General features: G+C 39.0%; 2 protein-coding genes across 6 annotated transcripts in view; one reads left to right on the plus strand and one right to left on the minus strand.

Annotated features, from left to right (window-relative positions):
• COG5 (component of oligomeric golgi complex 5) overlaps positions 1–8,801 on the minus strand; it is a 341,375-nt gene extending 332,574 nt beyond the window's left edge. For all 4 annotated transcript variants that reach the window (XM_086696940.1, XM_086696941.1, XM_086696939.1 and 1 more), the window contains exons 1-2: positions 8,560–8,801; positions 3,675–3,814 (exon numbers count right to left, since the gene is read on the minus strand). In XM_086696940.1, the coding sequence (XP_086553066.1) occupies positions 3,675–3,814; positions 8,560–8,653 (234 nt within the window). In that variant the 5' untranslated portion in view covers positions 8,654–8,801. The remainder of the gene's footprint in view (positions 1–3,674; positions 3,815–8,559) is intronic.
• A 10-nt stretch (positions 8,802–8,811) lies between these two features.
• Positions 8,812–20,038, plus strand: part of DUS4L (dihydrouridine synthase 4 like) — a 76,682-nt gene continuing 65,455 nt past the window's right edge. For both annotated transcript variants that reach the window (XM_086696946.1, XM_025929965.2), the window contains exons 1-3: positions 8,812–8,941; positions 13,751–13,887; positions 18,383–18,504. In XM_086696946.1, the coding sequence (XP_086553072.1) occupies positions 13,772–13,887; positions 18,383–18,504 (238 nt within the window). In that variant the 5' untranslated portion in view covers positions 8,812–8,941; positions 13,751–13,771. The remainder of the gene's footprint in view (positions 8,942–13,750; positions 13,888–18,382; positions 18,505–20,038) is intronic.

The raw sequence follows: 20,038 nt of genomic DNA on the forward strand, positions 1-20,038 counted from the left end.
ACACAGCTGTGCCAAAATTGAAAAACAAAACAAAACAAAACCTATTCTTGCCATGCTTTTATATGCTTTCCCTGTAAAGAATGTTTTTAAACATTAGGTTCTCTTAGTTTCAGTTGGTTTTTTTAAGGTTCTCTTAATTCTTGAACTTAATTCAGCATCATCAAGACCACATTCTTTTTTTAATTTAAAAAAAATTTTTTTTAATGTTTATTCACTTTTCAAGAGACAGAGAAAGACATAGTGCGAGCCAGGAAGGGGCAGAGAGAGACAGGGAGACACAGAATCTGAATCTGAGCTGTCAGCACAGAGCCTGACACAGGGCTTGAACTCACAGACTGCAAGATCATGACCTGAGCTAAAGTCGGACGCTTAACCGACTGAGCCACCCAGGTGCCCCAAGACCACATTCTAATCGGAAAAGATAACGCGGAGTCACTACCCACCTATCCCTGAACATCTCTCTGCTTTCAGTTTCCGAAGGTCACAGAAAATCCTCTTCCTTGCACATGACTGATATTTTTATGAAATTTAAGGCAGTGTGAACCATCACATGAAAAAACCAAAAAGGTTAAGAGTTAAAAGCCACATGCAAGATATTCCTAGAAACATTAAGAAATCCTTCATCTCTAGAATAATGCAAGAATCCTTACCATTTTGTACCTTTTCAATTCCAATGAATAAGAAGTTCCATAAGAAGGCTGTAAACTGAAGCTCCTAGTCAGCAAAAATTCATTCACTGGAACCCCTATATTGTCCTCCATTTTGTCCTGCTTCAGTTATCACTGTTTTCTATCATGTCCCTTTCTATCACATGCCTCTGAAATTACTTTCGGTCTCCTACATCTCTTAAGATTGCCAGAATATGTCTGAATTTTCCCCAGTCCACTAATAGGGCCATCAATGTGTCGTCCATCCTAACAAGACTAATTTTAATTCTCCGCTCTTCTTTTTCCTGTGTGAAAAATACTATACTTTCAGAAACTCCTCTGCCGCCAGCTGGATGAATTTCCAAGAGAGCTAGGAGACAGAAAAGAAAGGAAAGCTACTTTCCTGTTACTGTTTCAGCTAGTAATAAGCAAGGTCCTGAGACCTGAGAATTTAGAGACATTTGGAATAGCCACATCAATCATTCCAAAATTTCATCACCAGATACCTACAGGTGGAATTTTAGCACTGGCATGGGAGTGCCAGGCCTTTGCATTGCATCTATGAAGGTAGATCCTTCAACTCAGTCCACCGGCTGATTTCATAATCATCTAATTCTCCGTATTAAACATTTTCCTGCTTTACATAACTAGAATGGTTTCTGTGTCCTATCCTAAGCCCCAACGAGTACGTACTTCACCACATCTACTGTTAGTTTAATCATCTCAGTGGTATTTTAAATTTTTTTATGGGTTTAGTTAGAATTATCCCAATTTTGCTTCTGCAGAAAATTACAGCAGGTTCACATGTCATACTAGTATTCTACTTCATATCCCAAACTACTATCAGTGTAACCTGCCCCCTCTAAGAGATGTTAAATATGTTTTTAGTTTTTTGTTGATTCCTGCAGAGAAGGTACTACATGCAAGGAACAAAGAAAATACCAACCATATTACTCAGCCACAAGAAGAATAAAATCTTGCCATTTGCAACTATGTGGATGGAGCCAGAGAGTATTATGCCAAGTGAACCAAGTCAGTCAGAGAAAGACAAATACCATATGATGTCCCTCATATGTGGAATTTAAGGAACAAAACAGATGAACATGGGGGGAGGGGGGGAAGAGAGGCAAACCAGGAAACAGACTCTTAAGTAGAGAGAAAAAACTGAGACTTCCTGGAAGGGAAGAGGGTGGGGGGATGGGCTAAACAGGTGATGGGTATTAATGAGTGTACCTGTGATGAGCACTGGGTGTTGTATGTAACTGATGAATCACTAAATTCTACACCTGAAACTAATATTACACTGTATGTTAACTAATTGGAATTTAAATAAAAATTTGGGAAAAAAAGAAAGTACCAACCACAAAAAAGAAGAATCTCAGGCGCTCTTACAAAAAGCCATCCCTGAGAACTCTAGGCGGAGTTAAGTGCATTCTCCCCTGCTTTTATGAAAGCTTTGTACTACTCGAAACAAAACAGGCATCATTTGCCTGTTATTGTTTCTGTCTGTATCTGCTACTGCTCTGTGAGTCTTTGGAGAGCTGAGAAATATGTTCACTTTTCTGTCTCCACAGCCTAATGCAAATCCTGACAATTTAAAGTGTTTTATAGGGGCGCCTGGGTGGCTCAGTTGGTTAAGTGGCCGACTTTGGCTCAGGTCATGATCTCGCGGTGAGTTTGAGCCCCGAATCAGGCTCTGTGCTGATAGCTCAGAGCCTGGAGCCTGCTTCTGTTTCTGTCTCTCTCTCTCTCTCTCTCTCTCTCTCTCTCTCTCTCTCTCTCTCTCTCTCTGCCCCTCCCCCATTTGCACTGTCTCTGCCTTTCAAAAATGAATAAATGTTTAAAAAAAGTGTTTTATAAATATTTGTCAATAAATTTTGAACTCCAATTATATAATCGAAGTTAAAATGACCTTAAAAGTCATCTCAGTCCTGAGTAGTCCTAACTACTCTTAATTGATGAAGTACAACACAAAAAATTTAAGTGAACGTGTTTCATGCTACACGAGATCTAAGTTTCCTGGTAAACAGTCCATTTATTCATGTACTTGTTCATTCATTTAAATATTTATTAAGAGCCTACTCAACAAACAAAAACCAACAACTAGGCAGTATACCATAAACCCCCTATAAAAATTACAGAATTATAAAAGACAAAGGAACCTTCAAAATCTACTAGAATCTCTTCCTCCTTATTCATTCCAACCCATTTAATAGATTTTCTTTTTAAAAGCAAAACTCATGGGGCACCTTGGCAGCTCAGTCGGCTGAGCATCTGACTCCAGCTCAGGTCATGATCTCTCATGGGGTTAGAGCCCTGTGTCAGGCTCTGTGCTGAGAGCTCAGAGCCTGGAGCCTGCTTCAGATTCTGCGTCTCTCTCTCTCTCTCTCTCTCTCTGCGCCCCTCCCCAACTCATGCTCTGTGTCTCTCTCTCAAAAATAAACATTTAAAAAAAAATTTTTTAAAGCAAAACTCAAAGACATTAAGTGATCTAAAAGGGAACCTATCAAAAAAAATTAAAAAAAAATTAAAAAATAATAAAATAAAAGGGAACCTATCTCCTGAGATTAGAACCTATCTCCTAATTCCCCATTTTGTGTTTTATCTACCAGAAATTTATCACCTTTCTGTAATTTCAGCACAATGGTACACTTTGTGTTCATAAAGTGGGAACTATCAATGTGAATACCCAATTTTTCCTACTCACACTGTTCTACTCCCATAATTCCATTTTCTATTATTTTTATCAAATGCTTCCTATTTTTGCCCACCTATATTCATTGCACATCAGTTAAGGTGGTGAAAACAAAGTAGGAACAAAAGCTTTTGGAGAGGGGGATATGTTGGTTTTTCAACTAACAAAAAGTAGTCTACAGAAAACTTTTCAAACACATGCTTCAAAAAAGAAGCCACACTGGTTACGTTATACATCTGTTCATTTAAATATGCAGTTAGATTAAATAATAAAAAGATTACAAAATGGTAAATTATCACTTTTGGCTGAATGATCCAGAAGATTGGAAATACCTGTAAGTGTAGTTCTTTATCCAACTGACTGATTCCTTGGGCAAGTTTTGCTAGTTGTTCCGCAATTACAGCTTGATGAATAGACTGGGAAGTATAAGTCTTCACATCAAAGTCTTCATTTAAAAAATCACTGTAACACCCTAGGGGAAAAAATAAGGAAAAGTCTTTATTAATTATACCACACTAAAGCACAGATATTAGACAACAGAACAATTACACCCACAGATAACATACACCAAGAACTGGTATAAACACTTCTGTTGTAAATGAGGAGGGGGAAGCAACAACAGAAGAGAGTGGAAATACTGGTGGAGAGCATACTGTGCCATACAATGACCTCAGCACTTTAAACATGTTAACTCATTCAATCCTCACACAACCCTGTTGGAACCATCATTTCCCTCATTTCACAGACGAAGAGACAGGTAAAGAAGGGGCATGCAACTTGTCCAACTTGTCTCAGATTTGTATCCGGGCAGTCTAGTTGCACAGCCCACACTCTGAACCACTACATTACACTGCTAAAAGTTAACTTTTATCAGGGAGTTGGAAGGAAAATATGAAGTAGAAGATTAAAAATTAACTACTAACTACAGCCTTTAATGCAAGAAAACAAGGTCACCAACAACAGGAAAATTTACCACATTTGATATTTATGGCCTCCGATATCTCTAAATCGATGCACAAATATTATCATAATAAAGTGGATCTGGAATTTTAATAGAAATTGGCAAATACAAACTTACAGGTATCACCGAAATTAAGGATTTATGAGCAAAATAAGTAAATGGAAAAAGAGACTATATTCAAAACAAACCCTTCATCAACAGGAAAAAGAAGTGATACTAGATGTTAAGAAGATATCTTTCTGTAGTGAAACTCAAAAATGGAAATAATTAGGAGTTAAAAATAATTATGTAGAAGTAAGCTCAGTGTAGATATAAAACTGCTGTCTTCCACTCATATAGTGGCTATAAGACTACCCTGACAGAGATTATAAAATTAGCCAAAAGAACAGAGTCCATACAAGAAAGCTTCAATTGTCTGTTTCCACTCTAACGTATGCTCCATGAGGGCAAGGGCTTTGTTTTGTTTACTACCGCATCCTTAGAGTCTGAACAATGCGTGATACGTGGTTGGATTCTGGTAGAAGGAATGACTTTATTATTTCAGTTGGAAGTATTATTCTGCAAAAAGCAAAGACTCTTTCTTGACTACTCTCAAAGAAAAACTGCTACTTTTGCCTTAATTCTGGGAACCCCATTTCCTTCCAGTTTGCCAAGTAGTTTTCAGAATTAAGGACCCTGCTAGGCAGCAAAGTGGAGAAAGCTACTCCGATAAAGAGTGACAGTTTAGAGTCAGCAAATGCCACAGCGTATTTTGAGAAATAAGGGGAATGCTGACTTCAGTGTGTCTCGAGCACATGGTGAGAAAGAATGAGAGAGTCAAGGTTCCAAAGGAAGGTTGGGAGCAGTTAAAAAAGAATGGTAACATCTCTAAAATGTTCACACTATATCCCATTGAGGTAAAAGATAAGAAAGAGCACTGTCAGCTCTGTTTTAGTTTCCAGCAGCAGTATGGAGGGTGATTGAAAAGGGATTAGTCACACAGCAGTGTACTGGAGCTGGCTCAGACTGGCTCCTTTAAGAGCCAATTATTAAATTTTCAGGAATTGTGTGAGCCAGCAGACATCACAGGTATCTGAAAACTGACCATGGTGAGAGTATTTATACCATGGAAATTGGCATACACTACAAAACCAGGGCTTCCCCTCTTTTACCAGAAAGCTGGTTTACCAGCTCACTCATGTATTACATGAGTAACACATGCTCTATTAGAGTTACAGAGGCCAGGAAGATGCTGTGTTAACAGCCCAAGAGACATGATGAAGGCCTAAGACAATGGCAATAAAAACGTCAATAAAGTGACTAATTTGACAAATATTCAGACACTATAATGTGTGAGACTTAGTGACAAGCTGAAGACGGGTGATTAGGTAGAGCAAGAAGTAAAAGGATGATTCCCAAGATTCTCGGCCAAGTAACTGACATACGGAATTCAGCTGTGCATTAAGTTGGACCACTAGCCGTCTTTGTGTAAAGATAAAAATGAACATATTACTGCCTTCAAGGAACTCACAATCTATATGGGAAACAAGCACAAATCTAACTAACTACATACAATTAATGTGAAGATTAAAGGGATAAAAAAAAAGTACTTTCACTTTTTCACATATAGCACCTGTTCATATTTAACTTTTTGTATATAAAACTAGTCATGCCTGTTCACCATCAAGATAGAAATGTCCAGTAGACAACAATTCTATAGCTGAGAAATAAGAATCATGTGTATTTGTATGCATCTATATTAATTCTGAAACCATGAAAAAAAAAAACCCAGATGGTTTAGAATAAATTTTAGAATGCACAAAAAAAGGCAAATGGAGAAGACTGAGTTAGAAGCCAGGAAAACACCAAAAATTTGGAAGTAGATGGAGAAAATGAAAGCAATCAAAGGGACTAAGGAGCATTCAAAGAGAAAGAAAAACAAGGAAGAATGGCAAAGGATGGTTTAGAGAGAGTGGAAAGTAATGTCAAAGACCTTAAAAACATACAATACAGCAAAAGCTGAGTACTGGCTACTGAACTTGTCCTTCAGGAGAAAAGTCATATAATGCTTCTCTTTTATAGCTATCTCATTCCTACAGGAGGCACATCAGAAACACCCCAGAAATTATTCAAACTATGCATCTGCTCACCAATCCTATCAATCTTATCCTCTACCACTGGCAGATTCTTTACATAATCAAGCACTGTTATGGACAGAAAATGTTTAATGTTTTAGTAATGTTGAAGAGAATGGGTGGAGTGAACCACTGAATTAGGAGTACATTGAAGACAAGCAACTAAATGAACCTGGAAAAAAGAACCCTTAAAGAATTAGGAATTTTTTTTAAAGCATAGAACTCACAAGTCACATGACAAGTATTTAAAGAAAAGAGTCAAACCCTTTTTAAAAGTTTAAGTAAGATAGGACCAAAGTGTCCATTTGCTATATTCACAAGGAGGTAATCAGAGACCTTGGCCAAGAGATTTCAATGGCATAGAATAAGGGTGACTGGGTCTTTGAAGAGACAGGAAAAAAAATCCAGAGCACAGGAGGGAGGACTGTCCTCAGAAGCAGAAATTCCACTTGTACTGTAATTGGAAATACAAAGGGAAAAGAAAGGACAGTTACAAGGTTAGGTTTCATGGCAAGAAATGGAGGAAGCTCACATCTGATGGATGATCTTTCGTTCAGGGAAGTTTAAAGACATTTGTTGAACTTGAAAGAAGAGGTTTGAAAGGGTAAGATTTAAATAATCACTGTGGAAGATGGAAAAAAGAACTAAATAGGACAATACAGAAGGCAAAATTAAGGACTATTTACCCTTTAAAAACTGATTACAATTCCAGAATGCATCCTACTGAAATATATACCTATGCCTGATGTGTGTTGTTTCTTCCACTTCTTCACCTGGCGAAGTTCTATTTATACTTCAAAACCAATTCCATCTAGAAAGCCTTTCCTGACACTCCCCTAACCACTCCCAGTTATCCTCCTCTTCTGCATTGTTGGACTTTATACACAATTCTGCTACCCTAAAAACACTACATTATAATGCTTAACTTTATAGCTTTACAAGACTATTTCCCCTACTAAAATGGTAAGCTGCTTGAGGGGGGGAATTGCACATATGTTAGAAGTTCAAAACGTGGTTGAACGGAATTTAAGATACAATGATGTATTGGACAGAGATCCTAACCTAGAGAATCTAACACATCCTAATTCAGAAAACCACCTCCTTAGTAAGTTTTGACAAAAGTATATAAAATTTCAGAAGTAATTAAGGACAATAATAAAACATACAACACGCAAAGAAAAACAATAGTTTAGGCTGTTCATTCGTTTATAACCTACTTTGGCTTATTGTGATGTTCAGTTAAAAATACTTATTTTGCACCTACTGTATGAAAGGTACTGTTTCTAACACGGTGGAATATAAAAAGTGGTTCTACAATGCTGTAGAAGAGGATAAGTATACAAATTATTTTAATACAGGGTAGAACGTGAAGGCCATTAGAGAAGAAAATTAAGAACAGATGAGAAGGATCTAAGACATTTGAATTTTATTCTAAAGAATAAGAAACTTGCGGCGTGTTAACTGAATTAAAACAATTTAATGTGCCTCTCAAACGCACTATATTTATTTCCCGGGGTCTTCTTCTGTCCAAAACTATCAATGAATTTCTATATTCAATACATATAGTTAACCCCAGCCTGAACTAATGCTCTGAACTCTCCCCCGTGTATGGTTATGGACAAATGCCTTGTAAAAAACAAACAAGCCTGCAAGTGAGCCACCTGTGTCATCCAAGAATTTGTTAAAGGATGCTTCCGACACTACTTAAAAAGGAGGCCCTCTGACATTAAAAGCTGTCCTCTATCTGTTCTAGGTCTTTCACTTTTCCTGGGATCCAACGCTTCCTCCTTTCATCAAGAATTGCGGCAGCAGCCAGTAGCTATCAACCTGGGTCACCGGAGTACGGCAGGGTCCCAGGACTTCAGGGAAACCTCGGGCTCATGAAGGGTAGAGTTGAAATGAGAAGCAACCAGAAACCAGGAGTCCCCTGGACACCCGGAAGGGAAGGGGACAGCAAGTCTGTGGAAACACAGGTTTGCGAGGCTATACCACCCAGACGCCAGGGGGCCGGGCGGGGGGGAGTGGTCACGTCGAGACCGGAAAACTTTCTGCAAAGCGACGGGTTGAGTCCACCACCCGGGCCCAGATGCGGAGCAGGACAGTCCCCTAGCCCCACCACCCAGCGAGACCCAGACTCCTTACCGTCCTGCAAAAGCTCCCGGACTGTCGCTGCCGCCGCCCCAGAGCTCAGAACCCCTTGGCCAGCCACAGCGACGCCGCCGTCACCACCTTCCATGTTGGCAGGTGCCGGGGTGATGGCGTCAGCTGCCGGCCCGCCCCGCCCAGGTGATGACGCACAACGTCTGCGCCGCCCGCTCCGCCCGGCCCGCGGCTCTTGGCTGGCTTGGAGAATCAGCTAAGCGGCCGCAGCTGGACGAACGCCGGCTGGGAGCAGCGTGGGTCCCGGAGCTGGCGGGCACCTAAGGCCCGGCGCGCGAGGGAAGCCGAGGCCGCGGGGTTGGCGCCGCGCGCCTTCTCTCGTCGCACTCCTGGGGCTGGCATCGTTCCCCCGGTTGAAGAAAAGGTGGGCTCCGGAACCTTACTGTAGCGTATGCAAGTATTTAACCTAACAACCGGGGCCTCTCGGTGGAGGCTGGACAGAAGAGCGGAGGTTTCTGGGAGTTTCTCTTGCACTCCACAAGCACAGCTGGGGGAGTTAGTAACTCCCAGCCTTATGTGTCACACGGCTTGGCGCGCTGTCCTGGGGTAAAGGCTGGAGGGAAAGCTTAGGAAGGAAGCTTGCCTGAAATGAGTAGTGAGGAGTTAGGAAGAGCCAAAGGTCGGTGAAGAAGGAAGACTGAGCCAAGAAAAGACAGACTCCGTTTCTGCCCTCCCGTGAACTTAAGCTTTTTCTTCCTCTTCCTCTCCGTTTCAGCCACATGCTATGAGTGATACCAAACTTTTTCCTGTTGCAAACTGATGGATTTTCCAAAATCTTAACTGTTAGTATTGAAGTTGTCAGGTTAAGTTAATTCCCGTTATCTTCTCTGCTAATTTATCTGCATTATTCATTTAGATTTCTCCCAAGATGAATACTGATAATAGGCCAACCACACTTGTGCAAGAAGATTATGCATTTCTACATAAAAAGACTAATATAACTTTCTCTGTACACAGGGAACCAGTTTTTCCCAATTCCAGAGCTACATGATTCTCTCGATTCTAACAGTATTTCAAAAAGGTGCTATAACAATACTTTGTGCATTTAATACTCATAACCACTCAGGTGAGCAAGTCTCTTAATATACTGCCTTATGTTTTCTCTTTGTCTCAGGTTTTTCCCTGATGTTTTTCGTCTCAGTCACAGTCTGACTAGAATTGTTGGTTCTGAATGGAGGTCACATGAATTGTCAAGGGCCGGGTGCTCAGACTCACATTAAATTTCATTATCCATAATACACAAAATTTTTAAGTATTCTTTAATGTTGATAAGTATTCTCTTTGAATTATGAGTTTTTTCTTTCCTTGGCTTTTACGTTGGAAGATTCTAGAAAAGTTACATAATACTCGTTCATTAAGGGAAGAGTTTTGAGTCCCACCTATACACACCTGCATGAGTTTACAAAGAAGACCCAATGCCTATCCTGTCCCAAAGGAGCTCATAAGTAAAGCAGAAACCCCTGTAAACAATTGTACCGGGTGCTTTGTAGTTTATGGATTTGTTTATTGAGCTAACTGCACATTGAAATCACCTGGAGAGCTTTAAAAACCCACTTATACCTGCATCCTAAGCCCAGAGATTCACATCTAATTGTTCTGGGGTATGGTATGAGCATCCTGATTTTTAAAAGCTCCCCAGATAGGAGCATCTGGGTGGCTCACTTGGTTAAGCTTCTGACTTCAGGTCTGGTCATGACCTTACAGTTCATGAGTTCAAGCCCTACTCGGGCTCTGTGCTGACAGCTCAGTGCCTGGAGCCTGCTTCGGATTCTGTGTCTCTCCCTCTGCCCCTCCCCTGCTTGTGCCCTCTCTCTCCCTCTCTCTCTTTCTCAAAAATAAATAAACATTAAAGAAATTTTTTAAAAACCTCCCCAGATTACTCTAATGTACAACCAAGGTTGAAAACTACTGGTTTATTCATTCAGCAAGTAGTGTAGGAGGTCTTTGTGCCATGTGCTGGAACTACCAAGTATGAGTGAGAATGAAATTGTTCTTGCTAAAGTCACTAATGACTTTAGCTCCTATTAGATGGTTTTTAGGCTTTACTTTTCTGTGATGTTTAAGATGCTTATCCCCACCCTCCTTAATACTCTCCCCTCTCTTCAGTTTTTGAATATCACTCTTCAGGTTTATTCTTGCCAGCTCCAGAATTCATCTGTCTCCTTTTGCATTATTCTTTTTCTCTTTTACTTAAATGTTGGTGCTTCTAAGGATTTCTTGCAAGATACGACACCCTCAAGTATTTTGTCTGTGTTTTTAGTTTTAACTTATCACCTAAAGGTTTACGACCCTCAGTCTATATCCCTAGCTTTTTCCTGAGCTATATCTGTATAAAGTTTTGAGGCATCACCATCTGGAAATCCCATGAGCACCTCAAGTTCAGTGTGCCCAAATATGAACTCGTGTTTCCCTGCTAAAACCTATTCCTCCTTCTGGTTTTCTGTCTCATTAATTGGAATTGCCATCCATGTAGCCTCAAAAGCCAAATTGTACACATCATCCTAGAATTCTCTCATACTATGTGACATTCACTGTCCTGAAGTGATTTCCACCTCCTAACTATCTTGCCAGTTTATTTTTATTTCTAAATAGCTCCTGAGTGTGTTCTCTTTTCTTATTCCTAGAGTCCCAGGTCAGACATTCATTATGCATTTGGCCTGGTTTACTACAATAGCCCCCTTTCTCATATTTTGCCAAAAGCCCTACCCCATCCAGTGAAATCTTTCTAAATCAGAAATCATGTCATTTTCCTGTTAAAATGTTTCATTGACAAATAATACAAGGAGAGATGTACAGCCTGTAAAAAAAGAATTGCTGTGTATGGAAGTATCTCATGCACATATTAACATGTTGAGCACATACGAAAAATCACCCGTGGAGGTGGAAAAAAAAAATGGTTTAGAAACAAGACCCTACAGTATAAAATCTAAAAAAATATTAATATAAGGGAATATAAGGCCCATGATTATCTAAACCTCACTTCCTGTCTAGTCTGATCAAATAACACGACTACTAATGGTTCACTGAAAACATCAAGCATTTTCAAGCCTCTGTGGTTCTATGTGTGTTGCTCTCTATAACAGGACAATCCCCCATCTCCCACATATGTCAGCTCAAGTTTTCCCTCTGCCACTGTTGGTGACTCCCCTTCTTTCTCTAGACAATTATTCCCACAACAGTTAAATTGTGTCTAAGCGTATGTATCAGAACTGTTATTTTGTGTAAGTATGTCATACATTTTTAAGGACACAGGAAATGTATTTTCATTTATTTTCCCAGCACGTAGCAGGAGCTTAATATTTGTTAAATGAATCAATACATGTCCATGCCCTCAAAAACTGGAGAAGAAACTGACGTGTTAATACTATGCTCTATAAAAGTAATTACAAGTGCTGGGGGCCCCTGGGTGGCTCAGTTGGTTAAGGATCCAACTCTTGATTTTGGCTCAGGTCGTGGTCTCACAGTTCATGAAATAAATCCCCAGGTCAGACTCTGCACTGACAGCATAGTGCCTGCTTGAGATTCTCTCTCTCCATCTCACTCTGCCCCTCGCTCATGCTCTCTCTCTCTCTCTCTCTCTCTCAAAATAAATAAAAAGTAATTACAAGTGCCTATGATAACAGGAGAGCCTAGGGTGCAGTGGGTAAGTCAGATCAACTCTATCTGGGATTCAGAGGAGATTATCAGAGTTATCAAGATGGGAGACTATACACAGACTGGGCAGTGAAGATATGCTAAAGATTTAATTGAAAGTACTACTTGGTTGACACACTTGTGGGAGATGAAGAAGCAAAGGATGATAAGCCCCAGGTTTCTGACTTGAATGAGCAGGGGTGGCATAACCTGGATATGAAATGCAAGAGAGAAGATGTTCATAAAAAGGAACTGCCTTTTTGTTGCTTATGTTTTACCTGTGTGTGTGGGCCTACATTGTTCTAATCATAATTTTTATTTTTAAAAAAGAGATAAGCTAGTAACTTTGTTAAGTCAGACTGAACAGTGATCAGTAAAAGTAGTTTATTTTAACTATACATTCTACCTCAAGAAATTGAGGGGCACCTGGGTGGCTCAGTCAGTTGAGCATCTGACTTTGGTTCAGGTCATGATCTCGCAGTTTGTGGGTTCAAGCCCTGCATTGGACTCTGTGCTGACAGCTCAGAGCCTGGAGCCTGCTTCAGATTCAGTGTCTCCCTTGCTCTCTGCCCTTCCCCCCCACCTCCTGCTCTCTCTCTCTCTCTCTCACACGAAAATAAATACACATTAAAAAAAACTGAAATTATTTAGATTATAACAATATTTTCTGGATTAGCTATATTTTCTGGTTGAGCAATTAGACCTTCCTAAAGTTTGCCCATATCTGTTGCTAAGTAATTAAGGCCAGAAACTGAAATATGGAAAGCAGCCAACACTATATAATGATAGGATTTTAGATATAACAACTTTAGAAACACTTATGAACTACCTAATTTAATCACTTGTACCTCTTTGGGTATAAAAGTGATTTACTATGGAATTATCTGATTATAATTGAAATTTCGGCTAGATGATACCACATTTAATTTTTTTTTAGTAAAGGTTGATTTGCCTTCTGATTCAGAATAGGATTTGTGAATAAGAATAAACCTCAAACAGACCAGTAAATCTTTTGAAACACTACTTAAAATTGTTCAGTTAATGCCATTTAGCTTTCCCGTATAAAACAAGGTATTTCAAAGTGCCAGGCATATACATATGAAATTATTCAAATTAAATTTTTTTCTGGTTTGTAATACCAAACAAAGCAACATGGGAAATTTAAAATATTACACGAAAAACCATGGTATCCTAAGAAAAACCCTTGTATTTTTCCACATCTTGAGCATTTATTAATTTGAGCAGAAAATGTTACTTTAGTGTGTTAAGTATAGAACTTGAAATTGTTAGTGTTTGACACGAACAAGCATAATTTGTACTGAATATATAAACGTGATGATTTCATAGTGTACTAAAAACTGTCAGTGACTTACAGAGACAGGATTCTGTAGTATCCTATTTGATAGTGTGAAAAGAAGCTAAAAAGATTCCTGAGCCCACAAGCCTGACGAAAAATATATATTCTTGGCAATTGAAATTGTTAAAATGATGGGAATTCATCTAATGAAAGTAATTTTTCTCTATGCAAACTGTCTTTCAGATTTGAGACAAATCTATATTCATGAAGAGTGACTGCATACGAAACACAATATGTCAAGAAAGAAAAAGAGATCCAATAGAAATGTTTCATTCTGGGCAGCTGGTGAAAGTCTGTGCTCCAATGGTTCGGTATTCAAAGTAAGTATTATTAAATGGTTAAAGAACTAAGATTTGATTTCCTTCTTATGCTCTGACTTTTAAAGTTAAGACCACCCCACCACATTAGGATCATCAAACACCTAGCTTTGAAATCATGATCTAGGCTTGGGTGCTGGTGTTATCATTTACCTGTTATGTGTGGGGCCCCAAGTAAACAATTAACCCCTTCAAACCTCACTTTTTATATCTATAAAGATAGTGCTTGTAACTCCCACCTATAAACATATAGTGAATATTAGATGAAAGAATATTAAGTAAATATAAACGTTCATACAGAGGTTTTTGTTTGAATATAAGACTTTATGTCTGAGACAAATCCCTACAACTACATTGCTGGGGGTCATGGGGTAACTATATGTTTAGTTTTTTAAGAAACTGCCAAATTTTCCAGAGTGTCTATCCTGTTTCACACTTCCACCAACAGCGTATGAGGGATCTAGTTTTTCCTCATCCTCACCAACTTTTAATAATCCTCACCATACTTTTTATTTTAGCCATCTGATAGGTGTGTAGTGATATCTCACTATGGTTTTAATATCCATTTCCCTTACAGGTAGTGATGTTGAAAATGTTTTCCTGTGTTGACTTACCATCTGTATATTGCTAAAGAAATGTTTCTTTATGTCTTTGGCCAATAATCTAATAGGATTGTTTGCTTTTTTACTACTGAATCAGTCTTTAAAATTTTTTTCAATTGTGGTAAATTCAACTTAAAATTTACCATTTTAAACATTTATAAGTTTACAATTCAGTGATATTAAATGCATACACATTGTCATAAAACTCTTCATTTAAAAAAACTGAAACTCTACATCCAGTAAACAATAGCTCTTTATTTCCCCCACCCGCCCCCCCCCCCATCCCCTGGCAACCATCATTCTACTTTATCTCTCTTTGAATTTGACTACTCTAGGTACCTCATATAAGTGGAATCATACAATAGTTCTTTTTCTGAGACTGGCTTATCTCACTTAGCATAATATCCTAAAGGTTCATCCATGTTGGCATATATCAGAATTTCGTTCTTTTTTTAAGGATGAATGCAATTCCATTGTATGCATGTACTACATTTTATATATGCATTGATGCATGCTTGGGTTGCTTCCATCTTTTGGCTATTGCAAATAATATTGCTATGAACATGGATGTATAAATATGTCTTTCAGTTCTTTTGGGTATATGCCCAGAAGAGAGTGCTGGATCATATGACAATTCTATTTTCAGTTTTTTAAGGAACTGCTGTATTGTTTTTCATTTTTACATTCCCACCAGCAGTATATAAGAATTCTGATTCCTCAACATCCTCACCAATTCTTATATCGTTTATTTTTACTGTAGCCATCCTAATGGATGTGAAGTGGTATCCTACCGTAGTTTTATATTTCCCTAATGATGTTTAGCACTTTTTCATGTGATTATTGGCCATATATATATATATATATATATATATATGTGTGTGTGTGTGTGTGTATATATATATATATATATATATATCTTCTTTGGAGAAATGTCTACTCAAGCCTTTTGTCCATTTTTCTATCAGGTTTTTGTTGTTGAGTTTTTGTTTACTACTGAGGTTTGAGAGTTATCTATATATTCTAGATACTGTTACTGTGTCAGATATGTGATTTGCAAATATTTTCTTCCAGTATGTAGCTTGTCTTTTCATCCTCTTAACAGAGTCTTTTGCAGAGCAAAAGTTTTTTTTTAATAATTTAGTCTAATTTATCAGTTTTTCCTTTTGAAAATTGTGCTTTTGATGTCAAATGTAAGAAAACTTTGTGTAGCTCTTGATCCTAAAGATTTTCTCCTAGTTTTTTCCCCAGAGTCTTGTTTTTTTGTTTTACATTTAAGTCCATAATCAATTTTTACTTAATTTTTTATAAGTGTGAGGCTTAGGTTTAGGGTTGTTTTGTTGAGTTTTTTGGGGTATTTTTTGTTTTGTTTCTTTATCTGTGGATGTCTAATTGCTTCAGCAACATTTGGTGAAAGGCTTTCTTTCTAGTATTAAATTTTTTTTGCATCTTTGTCAAAAATCATTTGGGCAGGAGCATCTGGGTGGCTCAGTCATTTCAGCCTCCTTCTCTTGATTTTGGCTCAGGTCATCATCCCAGGGTTGTGAAATCAAGCCCCGTGTCCGCTTCCACGCTGAGCATGAGATAGAGCCTGCTTAGGATTCTCTCTCTCTCTCCTCTCTTGCTCTCTCAAATTTGAAAAAAAAAAAAAAAGTCATGTGTTTTTTATCTGCATTCCCTATTCTATTCTATGATCTATGTGTCTGTTTCTCCACCAATACTACACAATCTTGATTACTGTAGCCATTTAATTAATAAAAGTTGGGTAGACTGATTCCTCCCATTTATATGTCTTCCTCAATATTGTTTTAGCTATTCTAGTTCCTTTGCCTTTCCAAATAAATTTCAATATGATCTTGTCTTTATCTACAAAATATCTTGCTGGAATTCCCAGAAGAATTTTTAAAAATTTTTTTTCTTGTTTATTTATTTTTGAGAGAAAGACTGAGCATGAGCAGGGGAGGGGCAGAGAGAGAGAGAGAGAGGGAGACACAGAATCCAAAGCAGGCTCCAGGGTCTGAGCTGTCAGCACAGAGCCCAATACAGGACTTGAACTCACAAACTGCGAAATTACGACCTGAGCCAAAGTCAGATGCTTAATCGACTGAGCCACCCAGGTGCCCCTGCCTTGTTCTTGATCAAGAGGATATTTGTTCTATTTTTCACCTTTAAGTATGCTAGCAGTAGGAGGTTTTGTGGATGCTCTTTATCAAGTTGAGAAAGTGCCTTTCTATTCCTGTTTTCCTGAGGGTTTTTTTTTTTAACTTTTTTTTTTTAATTTTTTTTTCAACGTTTATTTATTTTGGGGACAGAGAGAGACAGAGCATGAACGGGGGAGAGGCAGAGAGAGAGGGAGACACAGAATCGGAAACAGGCTCCAGGCTCTGAGCCATAAGCCCAGAGCCCGACGCGGGGCTCGAACTCACGGACCGCGAGATCGTGACCTGGCTGAAGTCGGACGCTTAACCGACTATGCCACCCAGGCGCCCCGCTGAGGGTTTTTTTTAATCATGAATATTATTTTGTCAAATGCTTTTTCTGCATTGATTGATATAATCATGTGATTTTTCTTTTAGCTTTTTAATGTGGTAGATTATATAGATTGATTCTGAATATTGAACCTTCTGTTTTAACTTTTTTTTCCCCCTGACATCACTATAGCAGGAAAGGAATAAGAAAGCACTACCTCATTACTGTGGTATGAAAGTAGAAGTCCAGATTCCCTATTTGGTCTCCTTTGACACGCTGGGGACAAAGTGTCATTATTGCTGAGGTTGAGGGGTGGTGTCAGAGTTCCAGCTCACCGTGGAAAGGGGAGCTTGATAACTGCTCTGCTACGTTGAAAGGCATAGCCCCTTCACTAAGCATCCTTTGATACTACTTGAGACTGGGAAGGGAGAAAGTTAAAGTTAGCTGCCAGAAAGTATTGAAGTCCAGCTCCCTACCTGGCCTTCTCTGACACACTATGGAAGGAGGGGTGTTGGAGCATCTTACTGCACAGCCTTGGAGAGGTAAAAGTCTAAGCTCTCCGCTCAACCTTTGCCTCTAGAGGTGGGGCCACGGCTTTGTCTCTGGTGTTTGGCTGGAGTAGAGCCATCATTCTCTAAAATTGTTCTGTCTTGCTAGGCTTCCCCATTTCCTAGTCCTTTGGTTAGAGAGAGCTGACTTTTGTGGGGCTCTTTTTGTCTGCACTCATTGGTATTTCCAGGCTGCCAGCTTCTTCAAGTCCAAATCTGGGATATTTGAGGCCAAAAGGAAACCCAGAGAACTTACCACTGTTTTTCCTCAGGTCCCATGGTTATTAGCCTGTCTGCTGTCTTCTCTCCACCTTTCGGAGTTTTCTAATATTTGTTTTATATATAATATACTGAGCAGTGTTAAAAAAATTTCAACTGAGTAAATTTGAAGCTCTCACTGGCTTTATTAAGCAGTTCATGAATCAGACAGCATCCCGCTTAACAAGTAGGAGGTGCTCCGTGGAGTTGTACTAAATGGGAGGTTTTTACGGGAAGGAGGGTGGAACAAGAAGTTATTAGCAAAAGAAGAGAAAGGATTGGTTCAGGCCAATCTTTGGGGAAGGGAACAACAGCATTGTTTGTTTGTTTGTTTGTTTATCATAGAGATTACCTTACTATTGCTGATCAAGCAATTTCAGGTTAACTTTTAAAAGGTCACATTCCTGGGATAGGTTGAAACTGTAAGTTTTGGTTTGCTGTCATGGGCAAATGACTCCAACTTCGGCTTTCTTTTTCACAGCAAGAATGGGGAAAAGTATATCTATTCTATCCTTTAAAGGCAGAACTTTCGTCTAATAAATATTTAATAATTAAATTAAATTTGGGCGTACATATGATTATGGTGTTTTCAGAATGCCTAATTATAGTCTTGTATGCTCACAGGTTGGCTTTTAGAACACTAGTAAGAAGATACAGTTGTGATCTGTGTTATACACCAATGATAGTTGCTGCTGATTTTGTCAAATCTATAAAAGCCAGAGACAGCGAATTTACTACAAACCAAGGTATGTGGGAGCGTCTGGGTGGTTCAGTCGGTTAAGCATCCGACTTCAGCTCAGGTCACGATCTCACGGTCCGTGAGTTCCGCGGCGGGCTCTGGGCTGATGGCTCAGAGCCTGGAGCCTGCTTCTGGTTCTGTGTCTCCCTCTCTCTCTGCCCCTCCCCCGTTCATACTCTGTCTCTCTGTCTCAAAAATAAATAAACGTTAAAAAAAAAAAAAATTTTTTTTTAAAAAAAACCAAGGTATGTGAAACCCAGAGTTTGCTGACTTTATAAGACTTAAAAAGTAAAAAATCTTGTCTAATCAGAAACAACACAATTCAGAGATTTTATTTTTAAATCTTTTAGTTTTTTAAGTATGTTTTTATTCAGTGTCTTGTAAACTATGGACAATATATCTAAGTGTGAGGTCAGCCTTCCTTAGGGCCCCATTCTCTCAGTTGAGCTATTAGGTTCCTATTTCACTGCCTCCAGTCTTGCCCCATTCCAAACAAACCTCCAAATAGCCCAAAGTGACCTTTGTAGAATGTAAATTTGATCACATCTCTATCCTGCTTAAAATCCTTCTTAGACCTCTCAGTGGCCTAAAGCAGTGGTTCTCAAAGGGTAGTGGCCCACACCAGCAGCATCAGCATCATTTGGAAACTTGTTAGAAATAGAAATTTCCAGGGTACCTGGGTGGTTCAGTCTACTGAGCTTTCAGCTCTTGGTGTCAGCTCAGGTCTTGATCTCAGGGTCATGAGTTCAAGCTCCAGCATGGAGCCTACTTAAAGAAAGAGAGAGACAGAAGAAAAGAAAAAAGAAAAGAAAAGAAAAGGAAGGAAAGAAAGAAGAATAAAGAAAGAAAGAAAAGAAAAGCCCCAGGCCCACTGAGTCAGAAATTCTGGGTATGTGGTCCAGCAATCTTTTTTAAAAAGCCCTCCAGGTGATCCTGAGTAAAGATTAACAACCAGTGGCCTAAAGAGTAAAATTCCAGTGCCTGTCAGGGTGTTTGGCCCTATTGGTAGAGTATGGACTCCTGATCTCAGGGTGGTGAGTCTGAGCCCCAGGTTAGGTGGGTAGAGATTACTTTAAAAAAAAATCCTGACACCTGTGAATAATGTATAACGTTCCACATGATCCAGCCTCTGCATACACCTTTGCAGCTTTATGTTCCATTAGTTTCTCTCCACATCCCACCAACTTTATTCTTTAAAAATACTAACTTAAGTCCCTGAATATGCCCCATCCTCTCATACTTCTCTACCTAGAATATCCTTTTCTCAGCCATGCCTGTCCCCCAGATCCAGAGCTGTCTGGCAAACGACACTACATGCTTCTTAATCCAGCTCTCAAAGTTTTTGGCCAAGCAGCTTGCCTGATCACCCTCCACTCTTGTCCTCTGTTAAATACAGACTTTGTGGTGTACTTAATCCTACTGTATTACAATTTCCTCTTTGTAGGCCTGTATCTCATCCACTAGACTATGGGCTCCATGAAGTCTGAAATTATCTCTCATTGATTTGTATCCTTAGCTTCTACCCTGTGTTGAAAATATAT

This window comes from Puma concolor, chromosome A2 (assembly GCF_028749965.1).
Source record: "Puma concolor isolate L17-30 chromosome A2, mPumCon1.1.hap2, whole genome shotgun sequence".
NCBI lineage: Eukaryota > Metazoa > Chordata > Mammalia > Carnivora > Felidae > Puma > Puma concolor.